Source organism: Anolis sagrei, chromosome 6 (assembly GCF_037176765.1).
Source record: "Anolis sagrei isolate rAnoSag1 chromosome 6, rAnoSag1.mat, whole genome shotgun sequence".
In the NCBI taxonomy this organism is placed as follows: domain Eukaryota; kingdom Metazoa; phylum Chordata; class Lepidosauria; order Squamata; family Dactyloidae; genus Anolis; species Anolis sagrei.
This window is the reverse complement of record NC_090026.1, coordinates 81,649,639-81,670,176: the sequence shown is the minus strand read 5'-3', so window position 1 is coordinate 81,670,176 and position 20,538 is coordinate 81,649,639. Positions and strand designations below refer to the sequence as shown.

Below are 20,538 nucleotides of genomic sequence, written 5' to 3'. Positions count from 1 at the left end.
ACAGTCATACTCAGCAGTTGAGTGAGACAAGGCCAGGACTGATGTTCTTATTAATTTTGGGCCTGCACCCCATGTCCTGCCAGTAAGTTTCCGCAGGATATTATTGCGTGCAGCTACTTTGTGCTTGGTGTCCATGCAGTGTTTCCTAAATGTTAGTGTTCGATCTAAGGTGACACTGAGATATTTAGGATGGAAGCTTTTGGCCTTTCCAGGTAACTTTCAGTTTCCTATTGGCTTCACGGTTGCTTCCTTCCTGTTGGCTTCCTGTGATAGGTATTGCACAAATGCACCTGATTGTCTCCAAAACAATCTCAATGTCTTTGGAAATGTATCCGTCAGGCTATCTGGACCAGTTGTTTCTATTCTCATAAAAATACAGGATGAACAGCTCTCACCTGAAATGTTTGGTAATGGACATGTTTTGAAGTTTGGAATATTTATGTCTCCATAATTATATATTTTAGGATAGGACTCAAGTCTAAATGTGAAATTCATTTGTTTCATATACACCTTTAAAACATAGCCGAAGAGTAACTTTATACACAATACTAATTTTTGTGCATGAAAAAAGTTTGTACTGTATATATTGAACTATCAGAAAGCTGAACTGACAGTTCCAGTGCTCTGACTGAAAACATAATATCAAAGGGAAAAATAAGACTTATATTTAAATGGCCTATTTCGTGAGATGACATTGATGCAGCTGTTGTTTTGTGACAGTATATTTTGTTTGCATCTTCCCGTGAGAAAGTATTCCAGCTGGCTGGATTGCAAATTATGTTTCTAGCAAGTGCTAAGAAAAGCTTTTCCTACATTAAAAAAATCACAGAACAATGATGGTGCCAGCTATATATAGATAGAGTAACAGGAAGGTAGAGGTCTAAAAACTGCAAAGATTCCCAGTATGAAAGAAGCAGCTGTTTACAGTATTGTTCTTTTGAAGCCTTTAGAAATGTTTTAAACAAACTGATCTGTATAAATAAAGTGTTGTCAAGAGTCCTTCACAGCCCTTGTTAGATATTTAAAAATATTTTAAAAATGGAGAAAAAGAATGTTACTGAAGTATTACTCAGACATTGAATTGAAGTAACAAACATAGTTACAGATATATTGCCGAAGGTTTTCATGGCTGGAATCACTGGGTTGCGATTTTCCTAGTTTCCAACAGACCTCACAACCTTTGAGAATGCCTGCCATAGATGCAGGTGAAATGTCAGGAGAAAATGCTTCTGGAACATAGCCATACAGCCTGAAAAACTTACAACAACCCATAGTTGCAGATATTTATTGCCTTTCAAAGGTGACTGATCTTAATTATATTTCTTTAGACTTTATTTTGTGTAACGGTTCTCATTTAAACCTTTTCGCATAGTAAGGGACATATTTTAGAATTGAAAGATGTTTAAAAATGGCTTTGAGAGAAGTTAATGGCATTAGTTATATGGAAACAATGTTTTAAACAGTCCAGCATTTTATACTCCTTTATTTCCTTTCAAAAGATACATCTGATAAATTTCCTCTTTTATATAAAAAGATAACAAGATCACTGTACTTATTTACATTTGACCACTCCACATAAAAAACAGGGTGTGAAAGTTTTGCAAAGTCCTCTTCAGTTTTCACCATATTTTCATGGAAGGAAATTCAATGCATTGGAATTAATTAACTTATTTGTAGTAACTCTCATGATTGTATGAATATAAGTAAAACAATCCAGCTACAGTATGCATATTGTAACAGTTATAGTGTAATTGTGTATTACTACACTGCTTCAGTTTTACAGCAATCTAGGGTTTTTGCATACTTTGTTCACTGCTACATATATAAATAGACATTGTGGAGATATATTATTTAGGCAAATCAGATGCTAAAATATGTAAGACTAGATTTCAAAGTACACTGGCTTCTTCATCATGCAAAGATCATAAAAATAAGCATATCAGTGAAGAAAACAGAGGATGGTAGTGTCACTGATCTACTTTTTGCAAAGGACAGGAGCGGACCCAGCAGATGATTTGTGGGTGACGATGGAAAAATGGAGAAGGGGCTGCATTTTTCCCTGCCTTTGTTTCCAGTTGTCTCGCAGCCATTAAGGGATTTGACCTAACCTTTCCCTGCTTTAACCCTACACCTGTTTTACAGTTTCTGAAAACAGTATGCTCCTTTAAATATGTAGGTCATCTGTCCATTATTAGAAGCATAGTTTCCAAGTTGAAGGAAGTAATAGTTCCATTGTATTTTGCACTGGTCAGGCCTCACCTGAAGTACTGTGCTCAGTCCTGGAAGTCTCATCTTAAGAAGGATGTAGAGAAGTTCAAGCAGGTTCAGAGAAGGTCAATGAGGATGATAAGAGGTATGGAGAATAAAACACATGAGAAAAGATTGAAGGGGCTGAGCATGTTCAGCTTGGTGAAGAGAGGATTGAGGAGTGGCATGATCACACTGTTTAAAGAGGGTGAGGGAGGTTTGTTCTCTGCTGTGCCAGGGAGTAGGACTTGGTCTAATGTTTGAAGTTACAGGAGAGTAGAGAAGGAACCTTTTAACAATATGCATGGTTTGGCAATGAAACCCTGAGAGATTGTGGAATTTCCTTCTCTGGCCACCTCCAAAAAAAGGTTGGACAACTACTGACTAGGGATACTTTAGCTGGAAATCCTTCACTGAGCAAGGTGGTGCTTGAGACATCTTCCAAATCTATGAATCTCTGACTCTATGAGTGACAATACTGTGATTTATGTACTGTTACTGTCACCTTGTGTTTTCTCTTTTAACATGTCAGTATAACCCTCTGCATTCCATTCAAACATGATCTGTGGCCTGTATAACCTACTCTCAGAAAACCTCCATGGAATTGGGTATCTGATGTAAGGCATGTTTGTGAATGAAAAGACAGATAGCTGGATTAAAAAAGATGACAAATGGGTGAATTTTCCATTCAGGTGTCAAACCTTTCTTATCTTTATTTATACAAGTGAAATATAATTTCTGCACTGAGTGACCTCCACTTGTACAACCTTTGAGAAGATTATGTTCACTTATTTATGTTTCTTAAAAATGTTTTGAGCATACAGAGTATACTTTTATTTAATAAATAAATAGTTGATTTCAAATGTATGAATTACTTCATATTCCATTCCATAGCTATAACTTTTCTACAGTCTCATTTTTCACAGTTGAGATTCTGCATCAAAACTTACTTTGCTTGTGCAATTCTACATCCTCGCTCTCAGCTCTGGCGTGTTCTGGGAGGGGCTGCTCCTTTTTAATGGGAAGGAGGGGGAGTTGTTGGTAATACTAGTTCTATTTATTTTGTGTCAAAAGCATTGCATAAATAAGTAAGTATAAAACTAATAAAATAAAGGGAGCACAAGCAGCTAAATAATTTTAGACCAAAAACGGGCAACAGCGATCGCATTGTCTGTAGCGTTAAACAGTTCTTCCTCTGTGCATGAGGCAGGGCATTGTGGGCAAGCATACAGATGCTGACTTGTTTGTTCTGCTCCACAGTTGCACAAGGTAAAGGATTCTTCTAGGTAGTGCCCTTTTGCCAGGTTGTCCTTTGAGTAGCTAACTGCACTTCTGAGCCTGTTCAGGGACTTCCAAGTTGCCCATTCTTGGTTTGCCTCTAGAGGAAGACCCTCATGGGGGGGCATCTAGTTCGAACAGCTGAATTTGCTGCCCACAGGGATATTTTTGCTGTTACTGGGGGAACATTTAGAGGAGTGATGGTTCTCATGGAGCTTTTCCTTGATTTAAATTTAGTGTTCCCTCACTTATCATGGGAGTTGCGTTCCAGGACCACCTGTGATAAGTGAAAAACTGCAATATAGGGACGCTATACTGTATATGTGCAGTATAGCTCCGCCCACTCCTCTCTCCCCCTCCTCTCTCTGTCTCTCTCCCTCTCCTCTTTCACCCTCCTTTCCTCCCTCCCTATCCTCTCCTGGAGCCACCCTTCTCCCTCCCTCCTTTCTTCCCCGCTGGCATGGGGCTCTCACCCGGTTGCCCGAGGAAGAAACCCTGGCAGAAGCCGCCTTGGCAGCCCACTCCAGGCTCTTCGCCAGCCACACACATACCTCCCTTGCAGCCTGCTGCCTCCGCCAGCCTGGGTGATGCTTCCGAGGAAGAAGCCCCAGTGGAAGCTGCCTTGGTGGCCTTCTCCGGGCTCTTTGCCAGCCACATACACACCTCTGCAACTCAAGTCTGTGGCAGCATCTATGCTGGAGAAACAACACACTTTGATAATGGATATACAGTGTTCTCTCGCTACATGCATTTTAAATTATTATTTTTTAATCCGCGAAACAGTGAGTCCATGTGAAGTGAACTGCGAAATAGCAAGAGCACACTGTACAGGGAGGAGGCTGATAGCCATAGGGTGGGTGACTTTCACAGTGTTCGACCTTATTTTTCTCTCAGTTGGCAGCAACCAATCATAGTAGTGGTAACAGTAGTGGTGGTGGTGATGACCAGGACCACGGAGCAGCAGGTTGACTCAATTGGGGAAATGGAGGAAGAAATGGGGTTGTGCTCACAAGTGAAGTGCACCCCCTTTTTCTTCCTCTATGAGTCCACAGAAGCCATAGCTTCATGATGTAAAGTGTCTTCACCCCCTCCGTTTCCTACCAACAAGAAGCAGCAACTTCAGGCCCTCCTTGGGCTTGAGAGCTGCTTTGGTGGGAAGTTTTGGAACAAAGAGCGATAGAATTGGTCCTGCAGCCTGCCCAAACAGGGATCTGTGGTAGTTCTTGTGTTGTACGTTATCATTTTATGGTGTGTATGTTATGAGACAAAGTATTGAAATTTAATAATAACAATAATAACAACAACAATAATAACAATAATAGTGTATCTGCATGCTGTGAGGCTTGACAACACTTGTATTATTATTTTTAAAACTCACAGACTAGATCTTGCTAGAGGAAAATAATGTATCCGTTTGCACGTGCGTGCACACACACACACAAACACACACTACTTTTTGTTATATTGTATCTCATATTTAATCCCTTTTCTATATTTCTAGAATATGAGTTTTGAAACTGTACCCTTATACTCTGCTGAAGGAGAACAAAGACTAAGGAACATGGTATGTGATGTCATAGAGAATAGAGACCGAAGCTTCGAGCTGTAAGGAAGGACTGAAGCTGTTCAGCCATCTCTTTTTAGTATCTGCTGAAAGGCCATCTCATCATAGCAATGAGCACAATCTGCCTAAAGTGAAGCACTTTGGGGTCCATCGCTTTGAACAGCAAAGAGAAGCTTAGGCTTTTACTATCCCATTGAAACCTGTGGGATATGGAGTAGTTTGACTTGGGGGCCATGACCTCTGTATTTTCAATGTCTATTGAAGTCTAGAGAATTGCTTTGAAAATGGTGATGAAAAACAGTAGTATACCTTTTAACTCTTGTGTTGAAAGACATAGGCTTTCACAGTTATGATTTGTCATGTGTGTGACAGTGCTGTGGGAGGTAAATAAGCAATCCTGCCAAAATGATCTCTTCAACACAGTTATTAAAGCATCGCTGTTGTGACTTCATTGATGCTTCTTCTTGATTCTGGGACATGGAGGCTTATTTCTCCTTTGCTAGCAAGTCAGAAGATACGAATGTAACAAGGAACCATGCAGATTCTGCAAACCATTAAAGGAGAAAAGTGCTTGTATACTAAGAGGCAATCAGGATATTATAATATAGGCTTATATCACTGCAGTAGTTAGTCCACTGTTTCAGCAAACCAAGTTTCACAAGAGAGAGAAAAAAGCAAATAGTGAACAGATTGTTTTGCATATGTGTTTTTCCTAGATATCAGTAGTATTAGAGCTTCATATATTTTCCTTGGCTGGCTAGGTCCATGACTTTCAAATCAATTTACAAGAGACATTTAAACACTGTCGAAATCTGTTTTGCTATATTCTCAATGTAGGTTATCAGCCAAGAGCCAGCCTGACCTTTTAAATTCTAATCAAGAAATGTGTAATATTATTTTGGAGTTTGTCAGGCTCAATAAAATGCAGTGTTCAGTTTTCCTGAACCAGCTGAAAATGTCAAACAACCTTTTAATCCATTATATCTCAAAGCTGTGACCAAAATAAATGAGCTGTGTCTCAAAACTTACACAGTGAATAGGACAGCATTCGTTGAGATTCTTGCTTACGAGCAACTGCTTGTTGACATTGAAGGGAACTAGACAAAATAGTTATTACTATTTTGTATTGAACAATACATACACTGCTATGATAATAGTCTTAATTTCTAATGATTAGTCAAATTTACAGTGAAGAACAACAGTTGGAAGTGGCATAGAAGTGGGGCAAGTGTAGCATGCTGGCCACATTCAACACTTTTACGGGGCCTGAACGTCCTTGAGAGTCCCCTGTAACCCACTATCAATTTTTCATGTGATTCGTATGCACCTAGACCACACCAAAAACAAAGTTAAGCCATGTCACTTCCTGTGCGCTAGGACAAACTAGTGCAGCCTGTAGCAGGATATAGGGGCAAAACCTGTCCCACAAAATGTATTTTGCCCACAGAATGTTAATCACATGAAAAGCCATTTGGTAAGTGATTGTCATGAAAAGCCATTTTGTAGAAGATACAAACAAATAATTATTAGCATACATTAATGTTTACTGCTAAATAATGGTTAAAACTCTTCCTCCATCAACAGCTAGCAATGTTTTAGTCTAGATGGTTGCAGTGCTACATATTTAGGTGCACCATGTTGGAGAGGACTAGGTGAAAAAAAACAAGACAAAGGAGGGGAGAACTTGTGGCAAGGAAAGAGTATGATCAGACTTATTGTAGTCCAGTGGTTCCCAACTTTTTTTGACCAGGGACCACTTGACTAGGGATCACTCTCCAACATTAGAACCAAAAGGGTTACGAATAAGTTTTTGGTCAACTTTAGATTTGAATTGGTTATTTGGGGTGCTGATTCAGAAAATTGCATTGGATAGACCACATCACTTCTAGTTTCTGATACAGAACATATGCCACCCAGAACATATGCCACCATCTGCTCACTCACAGAAAACCATATTTAATACGCCTCACACTATAAGAGGGGTTCATGAGATCAGTTGCTCTTGTTGTAACAGTGAGGCCACAGACCATATTTTAGTTCTTGCGGACCACTGGTGGTCCACTGACTACAGGTTGGGAACCACTGTTGTAGTCCAACACATCCAGAAGAGGTACATTACAGAAAGCTGTTATAGATGGAATATAATATTATAAACCATTAATTGTTTATAATTATTGATAATATGATTAACATAGATTATTCTAAGCATTCAATACTTCAGAACAATAGGTTTGATCAAGGCGAAACCAAAACCAAATTTCATCAAAGAGGGGTTAATAATTGTTAAAATATTAAGGAAGAAATATTCCTATGGAACAATAGTGACCTCCAGTGGTAGAAGAGACAGAGTGATGTTTTCTATATCTATAATTTGGTTGAATAGAGGTAATCTATATGAAAAAGGACTTTTAACTTTGACTACAAAAACTATATATTTAAGTAAATAGCAAATCATTAATGAATATGCTTTTAAAATGAAATGCTACATGTTTTGATTTGTTGGGAAAACTACTTGCAGGAATGAATAGAATATTGAATATGAAAAAGAAAAACAAATTAAATATTGAGTTTGATTTGCATGGGTTTGCCAATTTATTCTTGTCTAACTTTCATCTAATGTCACCTTTTCCAAGTTTAGATCTCCAGATGTACTTAGCTGGCTTTTCTACTACCCTTTACATTTGGTCATACTGTCTGGGGAAACTGAGAGTTGCAACCCAAAAATATCTTTGAAACCAGAATTTAAAAACATTTAGGGCTATGATGAAGGAAATGTGTATAAATATTAACTGTGACCTGTACACATTGGGTTTTTTAGAACTCTCTGCATGCAAGTTTAAAAGCATAAAGGCATGTTACTTGTTGATAAGTTGTTCCCAAATGTAGGAAACTTTGTTATTCTGCTGTAAGTGCTTACAACCCTGTTCAGATATTTGCACTAAAAACAAGAGCTTAGGATGCAGAGATGTTGTGGGTGGAGCTTGCAGGCACATCAAAATCCAACCCCTAATTTAGCCTTACTTGCCTTGTAGATTAACCCCTTTGTAAGGTTTTTGTGAATATAGGACTAAGAAAGTTCTTAAAATGCTAAGTGTTTTGTTTCTGTGCGAATATTTACATCGGAGATGATACATAGCATCTGCATTGCTACAACCAGACCATATTTTTCATATAGTGAAGTTGTAGACAGGTAAAGGGGTATATATGGAAATATATACAGAAAGTAGACTTTCTGTATAGATTTCAGTATTAATATCAAAATATATAGTATGATTTTACATAGGATTTGTTCTACATTAGAACAGTAAAAACAAATGTCACTGTTGAGATACAAATGTTTCCCTAGGGTTGTCCACAGTATCCGCAGAATCAATATATATGGTTTAACTACTTCACTTAGAGTCTCCTGTACAAGCTCTTTTGGTACCTCTGTTGTTCATCCCACTGAAATTATAGTTTACTATTATTTGCAGTTTCATCTATCCACATGAACTTCAAGAACATATGCCCCTTCAAAAGGAGTATCCTTTTCCTCTTACGCATAGGAAAAATAATTGAACCAGAAAAATATGTTTATCTCTATATAAACTCCCTTCTGACCTGACAACATTAGATTATCTCTGGAGTGCTTTTAATGTTTTGTCACCCTGTCTTTATGCTGACCTAAATTTGAAATTTTTTCCATAACATTGGAAAGTTACTGATTTGGATTAAATCTCCCGGAGCCCTCCAGCCAGTATGACTATTGGCCAAGATAGATCGGGTAATGAGGGAGTTAGTAATCCAAAGGTCTACTTTATCCAACTTCTAAATTTTGTCTGGCTTTAAACATTTTGGGTGATATCAACTAGTTATCTACTGAATTCAGTTATTAACCATCTCTTAAAATAACTCTCTGCTCAAGACGAAAATACACATAAAAGAAAAAAGGGAACTCAGGCAACTATTTGTACCATAAAAAGAGTGATTCATACTAAAAAAATATGTGAACATTAGTACCACTTCAGCACTACTTTAAAAGAGGCAAAAAATATTTTGAGAGGTTATTACTTGAAACAGTGTTCACTACTATTATAGCTATATGGCAGCTGTGCAAGTGTCTTGGAGCCACTTGATCTAATTTGTGTGCAGCATACAAGTAGAAGTACAGCATGCATCTGTAGAAATGGTGTTTCCTCTATATCTTCCTACCCAAACCAGTATATCATAATTTGAGGTCTATGTACCCTCACAAAGGAAGATGAAGTGTATAGCTGAAATGCTCTCTGCAAGAAGATCTGCTTGTCACCAACATTATGTTCTTTTTGTTGCAACATGAGGCCCTTTTTAAACTCTTCTAAGGATTTTAATCATTGCTTTTTGTCTCTAAGATCTTGGCACTCTTCTCTTTTGCTGCTGTATCAAGTACACATTGTAACATTGTTACAATTGGCTACTAATTTTTCTCTTGCCTCTACTCATGCTTTCACTCTTCTGTTTTATTTTTCTAATATATTGCACACATGTATATTGTACACATATAGATGATTAAGAATATTTTAAAATGTTCTACAATAGCAACAAATAAATCATATTATGTGGAGAGAGAAAAATATGTTCTGAACACTCGTATTAAACATCTAGGCTCCAATAGGAAAAATGTTCGCACACACTACACTTTGGGGGGAAGAACGTTGGTCTTCCATCTGAACAACCATTTCTTTTTTCTTTTTGTATTTGCAGATACTAGGGTTGCTGGTATGGACACTGATTGCTGGAACAGAATATTTCCTGTATCCTATCTTTGGCTGGGTGATGTTTGTGGCAGTGTTCTACTGGGTTCTTACTCTCTTCTTCTTAATCATCTATATGACAATGACATACACTAGGATCCCCCAAGTGCCATGGACCACAGTTGTGAGTATTTCTGCTTTTGTCCATGGTTTTTAAAAGAAAAATATAGCCTGATAATAGCAATACTTTATACATTCACACACCTTCAACTTGCATGCCAAGTACTATCTCATTTCAAAAGGATGGGAATTGTCTTGGAAAACACAAACCAAAACAAAGGGTCTTCCTTACCATCCTGCTTGTACAGCACTAGTTTGCTAACAAAGTCTGCAAGTTGAAAAGATTGTCAATATTTATTAACACAAAATTAATGTATGAATGTGTAGTTCAGAATTATTTCAATGGATTTTCACATCATCATGTGTTCAGGTATGTTACTCCTAGTTTTTTTAAAAAAACAAACAAGAATGTCCATATTATTCTATGAACAATCCATTTTAATAGTAATACCTTACTTGAATTCTTGGTCTGAGAAAGAAAATGAATGGCTAATTCCTCTTGAGAAAGTGTGGTAATCTGTTTCAAACATGTCAGTGCAATGATCGACTTGTAATACAATAAAAGAAGTTTGGCTTTTTTGGTTTATTATTATATTTAGTCCCCCCCTTCCCCCCCCCCCCATGTTCCATCCCATTTCCAAATCTTTTCCCCATTTGTATATCTGTAGTATTAGAAAAGCATTCAATCAAATCTAAAAAAAAAAAAGAAGTTTGGCATACAAAGGAAGTGTAATACAAACTCACACACAGAAAGAGGAATGTGAACAAAGCATGCTCAAGTGTCCAGTGGTATTTCATACCCCACAGGGCTTGGTTCTCAAGCCTGAGCTCTTGAAGATAAGCTAACTATAATGCCGAGCTGTCTTGCAACGGCCCAGGGAGAGTTGTAGCTGGAAAGTATTGCTAAAACAATTATCCGCCTTATTTCCTCCAGCAAATATGAGTGTTTTCCAGCTAGCAGACCTGTTTTTGAGGAAGTATGCTGGTGTTCCTTGTGATTCCTGTTCAGATATCCATGCTGAAACATGCTTCTTTAAGCCTTTGTCCACCCCCTGCCATAAATATAATGAAATATACCTCCCATCATCCCCAGCCACTGCAGCCATTTGAAGCTTCATCCATAATATCTATATGGTATTCATTTTGATCGATAGCACAGTGAATATATACATTGAAGGAGATTTAAATAAATTACTTGCTTTCTCATAACACCAACAAATGTGATACCAGAGGACTAATCCGTGGCTTTAATCCAGAATTCAGTACCAGTTATAATGGTTGTTCCTGGTACAGATCCCAAAATAAGAGAGTTGGTGTGAAAACCAGAATAAGTTCAGATAAATGTGGGCTCACATGGATAGAAGGATAGTGGAGGCAAAGATGAAGTACTTTACTCACATCATGAGAAGAAAGGAAAGCTTAGAGAAGGCAATTATACTGGGGAAAATGGAAGGAAAAAGAAAGAGGGGCCGACCAAGGGCAGGATAGATGGATGGCATCCTTGAAGTGACTGGATTGACCTTGAAGGAGCTGTGGGTGGCCACGGCTGACAGGGAGCTCAGGTGTGGGCTGGTCCAAGAGTTGGAAATGACTGAAAGAATGAACAACAACAACAACACATGTGGAACATGAATTTTTAGCAGAGAAGTGTAACAACTCTAGAAACTTAGGATAATGATCATATAAGTAAATTATTTTCCTTACAACATGAGTTATTCATTACTTCCATTAAAACAAGGGGGTATGGATGAAATGATGCACATGAAGAAACTCACTGTCTTCTATTTTGTCTTTCCAGGGTCTCTGTTTTAATGGCAGTGCCTTTGTTTTGTACTTCATTGCTGCCATTGTAGATGCCTGTGCAGTCTCCAAAGAACCAGACAGCCATAACTACAACAGCTGGGCTGCTTCTTCAGTAAGTAAAATGTTAATTTAAAGGTGAATCTACACCAGGAATGGGCAAACTTTGGCTGTCCGGGTGTTTTTTATTTCTTATTTTAATTACTTGTGTTGTTGTTTTATTGCTAGTATTGTTGTATTTGGGCTCGGCCTCATGTAAGCCGCACCGAATCCCCTGGGGAGATGGTAGCAGGGTACAAATAAAGTGTTGTTGTTGTTATTATTATTATTATTATTATTATTATTATTATTATGGATTTCAACTCCCACAATTCCTAGAAGCCTAGTGGCTGTTAGAAATGGTGGGAGTCAAAGTCCAAAACACCTGGAGGGCCCAAATTTGCCCATACCCAATCTACACTGTAGTATTACTGCAGTTTGACATCACCTTAACTTATATCGTTAGAATACTGATAGTACATACAGTAGAACACAAATGAGAGAGCAGAGGGAGTGGGATGTATATAGCCTTTGCTGTCCAGAGTTCTAGCCTTACTCAAAGGGCCCAGTTCTCTTCAATCAACAGAGATTTCACGGGGCCAGCAATGATGTTACTGGCCTAGTTAAACATGGTTTATTAGAGCAAAAGTCTGCCTTTGGTACTACCCTTCCAGCTTTTTTCTTGTTAGCAAATAATGGTTTAATCTGTTTTGTGTGCGGGGAAATGACATCAGAGTGTAGTTCAGTATATTTGAAATGACTTACATTGAGTCACAGTGAGCCATATGCCTGCATAAATACAGCTACTCATGTAACAGCATATTCACATGCCTCCCATCCACATTTCCCTGCCTAGAAATAATAATATTCTTATTTGCCAGATAATGGATGGAGTGTGTGATCACTGGACAAGAAAAGTCATGGCTGACTGCCTTTAAGAATGCAGAGATTCTGTTTATATAGCTTCTGCTATAATTACCTTGTGTCAGGGCCCTATTGAATAAAAGTTCGCAGTGAAATGAATGCTTGACACAGTCAGGCACCATTTGTTCAAGCTTGCAAACCTCTCTAAACATGAGAGATGCAGGAGCATTTGAATTGACACTTGAGAATCCATTTGTATATTTATGTTGATTGGCATCAGTGGGATTGTATTGTTGTGAAGATGGCCTTTACCTTTTTTCTTTTCTAACCTGCACACCAGTAAGCATTGTTAACAAAAAGTGAACATCCTTGCAACAAGGGCTCTGTGACCCACAGTCACAATATAAAAACCTTACTTTTATATGCCATGAAATACCTTTGAAAAATGAATAAAAGTCTGCCTCTGACATTTCTCTCTTTTCCCTCTGTACAGTTCTTTGCCTTCGTTGTCACTTCATGCTACGGTGGAAATGCCTATTTTAGTTTCGTATCTTGGAGATCACGGACCTTGCAATAAATATCCTCTTTAAATCAAAGAAAAACAGGTATATAGGTATATGGAGTGGTTCCTTGTGCAACTATGTCCCTCCCCCACTTGGTTTGGGGTAAATGTACTTTTCTGTGACATTCAAATCAAAGAGTATCAGAAAGCAAGAAGCAGAGCTGCAAACTGATCTGCATGAAGAAGAAGAAAAAGGAAGTATGGAAACCTTTGACACATCTCACTTACTAAAGCATTCTTGGCCATGCCATCTGACCTGAGTCAAGGATCAATATGTTTGTTACAGCCAATTACCTACCAGATATATTTGAAGGCCTTCTAATATGATGGTATACACTTCTACTGCAAAATAAACTTCACTGAGTTCAATGGGATTTCATTTTCAGCAGACCTTATGAGCCTGACACTCTCCTGATGAATCTGCATTCCCAATTAGATGGCCCTTTCGGCTGGTTGAGGTGGTTTGCAGGTTTAACATGTCTGAAGGGCACTGGTTTGGGGAATGTTAGTTCATAGGATTACAGCCTTACTAATGAGCAACTTTTATATACCCAGGCAGTCCCCAAGTTACAAACAAAATAGGTTCTGTACGTTTGTTCTTAAGTTGAATGTGTTTGTACATTGGAACAGGTACATTTTAAGTGTTATTCTGGCCATATATATATATTGGTTGGCTTTAGATAGCATAGGGAAGGGTTAACACACATGTGGCGCTTCTTTTTTCTGTCTGTGCCCCTGTTCAGAAGGTTTTACCTCATTTTCTGTCCTTGTGATAATTGGTTTTTGAAAAACTTGGCTTGTTGCAGAAACAAGGATTGGTGAGAAAGCTTCAATGGAGACACTTTTTCCCCATGATAACTCTTCCAAGAGTGAATTTCCCTTCCTAGGGGTAGATTTCTCTCACTTCCTTTTGTCTCATCTCTGTTCATAAGTTCGAGTTATTTGTAAGTCAGGCGTTTGTAACTTGGGGAGCCCCCGATGGCGCAATGGGTTAAACCCTTGTGCTAGTAGGACTGCTGACTGAAAGTTTGGTTGTTTGAATCCAGGGAGCAGGGTGAGCTCCCATCTGTCAGCTCCAGCTTTTCATATGGTGATATGAGAGAAGTCCCCCACAAGATGGTAAAACATCTGGGTGTCCGCTGGGCAATGTCCTTGCAGATGGCCAATTCTCTCACACCAGAAGTGACTTGCAGTTTCTCAAGTTACTTCTGACAGGAAAAAAAAAGGAACTGCCTATAATTATAAGAAAGATTTACTGAAAATATGCTATTGTTTCTGTTACAATGAGCAATTATATATTCTGATAAAAGTATTGTTTATTGGATCCAGATTTACTCAGAACAGACTCACTGAAATCAGTGGTCATTAATGGAACTTAGATTATTCATCTGATTTAAGATCCATGATTTTTAACCAGTTTTTCCTCAGGAAAAGTAAATCTTTCTGCAAAGCAGTGAATAGAATGTTATTTTTTGTATCAATTAATATGGTGTTTGAGTATACACATTGTAAGAAAATGTTAATGAATGTTTCTGCTGTTTTATTCTGTGAATGTAACTGTCTTAGCTTTATCCCACATGTATTTATTCAAAAGTCTGACTTCATGTAGTTTTAGTTTGGCATAACTCGCAAGCAAATATATGGAGCTGTGAAATGTATGAATTAAAGTGCCACCGTTTTTAGAAAAACTGATTATATGTAGATGAGACTAGTTTTAACTAGGCTAGATTTGCTTAGGAACATTTTTTTAAATGCCAGTTCTTTGGAGCAAATTCACTTGAAATATGTTTTTACAGGTCTAGATGCTGGATATTATAAAGAATATGGTAAAGTTGGAAGAGGAACCAAAATTATAAGGAAACTGGAGCAAGTCATCTATAAGGAGAGGCTGCAGTACTTGGATGCATTTACTTTAAAGGAAGAAAATAATGGGAAAATATACAATTATGCATGGTATGAAAAAAGCCTCCAAGTAAATGTGTCTCTCATGTCATAAAACATGATAGGGTCATTTAGAAAGGTTTAGTTGTAGGAGAGTCAGGAGAATAAAAAAATGTGCTTCTTCATGCAGTTTCTAATTATAATGAAGAATTGGTTTCCTCAGAATATGATATATTTAAAGAGAAATTTAATAAGGCACTCAAATGGCTACTAGTCATGATAGAATCATGCTACTTCTAGGATCAGAATCACAGAATATTAAGCGTTGGAAAGGCCCACAAGGGCAGGCAGCACATCTCTGAGAACATCAGTTTCTGACAAACAGCAATTGGATCATGCTATTGGACTCATACATTTTTGGACTTTGGAGTTTGAAGTCACATGAGCCAGGACAGTGGGAAGAGTAGACTGCACAGCATACATCAGCTCTAAATTGCTAACACTTAGCCACTACCCCAGTCCTCAGCATCTATTATTTCATTATGCCTAATTGTAGGACCAGTTCTGATGTTAAGCAGCTACATTAAGAAACAGAACATTCTCAGGAACATTATCTGTACAGAGGGCCTGTGTATTGTGCAAGGCAACAATTCCAGGACTATTTGTGTAGTACAGTTATTATGTATAACCTGGAAAACTTTTTTTTTCTTACCTGAAATTATGTCTTGGCTTCCTGTCAAAATAGGAGGACCCAGCAATGCCTGGAGAAGTGTTCTCCAATTTTAATTTATGTATGTTAAATAATATTCATAGAATCATAGAATCAAAGAGTTGGAAGAGACCTCATGGGCCATCCAGTCCAACCCCCTGCCAAGAAGCAGGAATATTGAATGCATATATAATATTGTAAATGTCATGGCACCCTTACATTCTTAAAAACCCCAGGATGCCAGAGAAGGCAGCCATAGTAGTTAAAGAACAGTTCTATAACATTGTCATGCAACAATCTCCAAAGAAGAAGTCTTGATGTTGAGCTGCAGTTAGTTTCTCCAACAGGTCAATTTTCTGCTCCACTTTCGCACTATGTTTTGCAGTTTGGCAGTTGTCTTGGTCAAGGCTTTTAGTGCTACTTGGAGGTGGCCACCCCCTTGTTTCCTCTTGGCTTGTTCAAGGCTGTCAGACCATTGGAGCATCCTCTCCATGTACACCTGGACAGCCTTCTGCTCCTGCAGCTCAGCCTGCAGGGCCTCCTTGGCTTGAGTTTCAACCCTGAGCCTCTCATCCAGCCAGGCAACCGCCTCCTGAAGCTCTTGAAAATCTTCCTCCAAATAGCTGAAGTCCTCCTGGGCTCTGCCTTCTGGGAGCAGGAAGTTCTCTGGCATGCTCAGCACTGTACTCAGGAGGGTCTCTTCCATTTGGGCCAAGAGGTTTTCAAAACGATACATTTATGAAGGAGAAGAACTGCTCTGTCCCTCTCTAGCTGAGCAACGGGGTGATACTCCTCTGGGCAGTCTGCGTTTTGTTCAGCATGGCCTCCTGCAAGATCAGCATAATGTAAGAGAGGTGGTCCTGGAAAATGGTGTTGATCCAGAGAATGAACGTCTGTGGCATGAAACCAAAATATTGGGTTTCATACAGCATATGGTTTCCCAACATCTTGAGAAATAAGCTCCTTCACCTCTGACCAGGATCTGAAGTCACAGCCACATCGAGAAGTGTTCTCACTAGGCTTCCAACACAATTATGTGGTCACCTTCTGGAAGTTCACCATATAATTGTGTTTGAGGTCTAGAGAAGACCCTTCTCTAGGAATAGCTAGGTACTCCAGCATTGTGGTATTCTAATTTATTTGCATATAACTGAAATGGCATTAAATGGGCTCACATAATGGGTGGGCCTACTGTATCTTTAATCTATTTCAGTAAGAGTGAAAAACTGCTTTAATTACCTTATCATGAGCCTGATAGTTTATGATGACAGAATGTAGGATGTTAGAAGAGTGGTTTTAATTTCTTCTTAAGATGTTTAAATCAATTTATTAAAATTAACAAGACAATTCTGAAAAATGACTCTATTTCCAATTGAAGCAGTGCCATGACCTCCATTGGATATTTTACTGGATTTGAATGCTATGTAAATAAGTTTTCATGTACATGACACTAAACATATTTTCATCGTAATTGTTATGCTTGTTTGACTTACTAATTGTAAAATGATGAAACACCCAAGAGAGGAATATTTCAGATATTGTGATACACTATGATTTCTTTTTTTATGGTTGGGTTTATGCAGCCCCCATCAGAGGTTCTGTGGGAAAAAGGAAACTGTGGCCCCTTTCCCCACAGGAATTTAAAAGATCCATAACAAACATCTGTATGGAACCCAATCCTTCCCAATGATATTTTAAGAGCACATCGGGTACAGCGGTTAGCTTGCTAATGTTGTATTAAGTAGATCCAGGTTCAAATTCCCAATCGGTTTTCAATCTGGAACAGTAACTATCTCTTGACCTAACCTACCTCACAAGATTATTGTGAAAATAAAGTGTACCTTGCAGAAAAAAACCAAATAAAACTACATGTGAAATAAAAATACATGTGAAATAAAAAAAGGTGTTTGCACATTTGGCAAGTTGAGCTCTAGAAGGGCCTTAAAACATTTTCGCCTGGGGCAACGATGTATTGACACTGACAGTAATGTCTATTAATGCTGATGGAAGTCATTTAATGCCATGCATGCTCTGCTCTCTCTCAATCACCTTTGTGATATGTAGAAAATTATGATTTCACAACTGAGGGGGGGAAAGAGAGTCAAACTACGATGTCTGATCATTTAGTGTCTGTCCGTTTTATCAAATCTTCACATAGTTTTGAAGAGAGGAAAGGGATTAAAATTGATTTGGACTTATGGAAGATCATTTTGAGACATATTTCATGATCCATGTCACTCAAACCTGGGTCATGCTTCCACTGCCAAAATAGTCTCAGTAAAAGTGCCTCTGAATTCCTTTTTTTGTCACTTGACTGAAGCCTACACCATATACCTGCTAACTGAAGGCAAGGCTTTCATAATAGATGGTGTACTGTATCAGCACTATTCTAGAAACTCCAACCCCATGGACATACACAACAGCAGTGGTCACCTAGATGCTTTTGTGAACTCCACAAACAGGACATAATATCTACACACATACTTTGTCATTAGCATACGAGTCCTAAACTCGTACGTTAATGAATAGCATGGCATTTTTGAATTCATATCATATCCTTTTCACCAAAGATGGTACTCAGGATGACATTTATGTGTGGCATGCCGGAGGCCCCAGGTTCAGTCTCTGGCATCTCTTGGGGGAAAGTGGCTTATGTGAAACTTGGAGATCATATGTTTAGACAACACTGAGCTGTACAGACCCACAGTTGGCATTTGCAAGAATCATACCCCTAGACCAAAGATGTCAAACTCATTTTTATCAAGGATCACATCAGCCTTATGGTTGCCTTCAAAGGGCCTTTGAATCCATAGATGGAGACTCCATAGATACTGGGGACCATCGCGCGCTCTCTTTCTCTCTCTCTCTCTCTATACACACACACACATATATACACATACATACTTAGTGGTTGGTGCTTTTTAGTTATTACCCAGTTTGGGTCTCCATATTATTATTGAATGACAACTCCTATCTGCCACGCAGACTGGGAATAATGGGAATTGCAGTCCAACAGCACTTGTGGCTCTATGGTTGGAGAAAAGATGTAAAGCCAGACGTCATATCCACAAGCCTTGCATTCACATTCAAACCCCACTTTCCTGACTAAACAGATGTTGGAGATGTTACTGTATCACAACTCTAGTTGTGATGACTAATGAGGAGGAATGCGGGAATTATTGTCTAGCATGAGGAGTGCCATATAAAAATATGGAGGGTCACATTTGGCCTGTGGGCCTTGAATTTGACATGTTTTCCCTTGACCAATGAGTCATTTGGATCTGGTATAAAGCAACTAAATTGGTATGCACCTGCACTTTATAGACATCACTTTAACAGATGGCTCAATGCTATGGAGTTGTGGGAATTGTTTTACAAAGTCTTGAGCTTTTTATGCCAAAGAAAACTGGTACTTCACCAAACTACAAATCTCAGGATGCCATAGGATTGTGCCTTGGCAGTTGACTTGTTCTCAAACAGCATTCATTCATTCTACAGCAGTCATGGGCAAACTTTGACCTCCAGGTGTTTTGAACTTCAACTCCCAGGGACAGAAAAAGTGATGTGAAATCATCTGAACAGACAGCAAAACAAGCACCATAGGGGTGTGAACCCTTTTCCATACTCTCTAAAACAGGCATGATCAAACTTTGGCCCTCCAGGTGATTTGTACTTTCAACTTCCACCATTCCTAACAGCCTCAGGCCCCTTCCTTTTCCCCTTCAGCCACTTAAGCTGTTAGTAATGGTGGTCCAAAGCACATGGACGGCCTAAGTTTGCTCATGCCGATTTTACAGTGTAGATACAGCCAGGAAAAAGGAACCATTGTGCCCTTAAGATGTTGCAGCCCAAGCCAGCATGGTCAATAGTGAGGTACACTAGGAGCTAGATACAAAAAAAGTATTGAAAAACCGCCAGATTCCTGGGTTGTTGTAGGTTTTTTTGGGCTATATGGCTATGTTCTAGAGGCATTCTCTCCTGACGTTTCACCTGCATCTATGGCAAGCATCCTCAGAGGTTGTGAGGTCTGTTGCGATTTTCCTAGTTTTCAACAGACCTCACAACCTCTGAGAATGCTTGCCATAGATGCAGGTGAAACTTCAGGAGAGAATGCCTCTAGAACAGTGGTCCTCAAACTTTTTAAACAGAGGGCCAGGTCACAGTCCCTCAAACTGTTGGAGGGCCAGATTATAATTTGAAAAAACATGAATGAATTCCTATGCACACTGCACATATCTTATTTGTGGTACAAAAAAACACTTCAAAACAATACAATAATTAAAATGAAGAACAATTTTAACAAGTATAAACTTATTAGTATTTCAATGGGAAGTGTGGGTCTGCTTTTGACTGATGAGATAAGATTGTTGTCATTGTGTATTTTCAAGTGGTTTCAGACTTAGGTTGATCCTGAGCGAAGGCCAGGTAAATGACATTGGAGGGCTGCATTCGGCCCCCGGGCCTTAGTTTGAGGACCCCTGCTCTAGAACATGGCCATGTAGCCCGAAAAAACCTACAACAACCCAGTGATTCCAGCCATTTTTTTTGTCATGTCAGGAGCGACCTGAGAAACTGCAAGTTGCTTCTGGTGTGAGAGAATTGGCCATCTGCAAGGACGTTGCCCAGGGGACGCCCAAATGATTTGATGTTTTATCATCCTTGTGGGAGGCTTCTCTCATGTCCCCGCATGAGGAGCTGGAACTGACAAAGGGGCCTCATCCGCCTCTCCCCGGATTCGAACCTGTGACCTGTTGGTCTTCAG

The 20,538-nt window shown here is 38.9% G+C and overlaps 2 protein-coding genes across 2 annotated transcripts in view; one reads left to right on the top strand and one right to left on the bottom strand.

Annotated features, from left to right (window-relative positions):
* CMTM8 (CKLF like MARVEL transmembrane domain containing 8) overlaps positions 1–13,228 on the top strand; it is a 31,239-nt gene extending 18,011 nt beyond the window's left edge. The window contains exons 2-4 of the mRNA XM_060781869.2: positions 9,812–9,985; positions 11,720–11,836; positions 13,118–13,228. Of these exons, the coding sequence (XP_060637852.1) occupies positions 9,812–9,985; positions 11,720–11,836; positions 13,118–13,201 (375 nt within the window). The 3' untranslated portion in view covers positions 13,202–13,228. The remainder of the gene's footprint in view (positions 1–9,811; positions 9,986–11,719; positions 11,837–13,117) is intronic.
* Positions 13,229–15,966: 2,738 nt separating this feature from the next.
* On the bottom strand, positions 15,967–16,723 carry LOC132778667 (protein MIS12 homolog). The gene is given in 2 exon segments (XM_060781868.2): positions 15,967–16,509; positions 16,511–16,723. Coding segments are annotated over 2 exon segments (615 nt in total). The 3' UTR covers positions 15,967–16,107.
* Between the last annotated feature and the right edge of the window lie 3,815 nt (positions 16,724–20,538).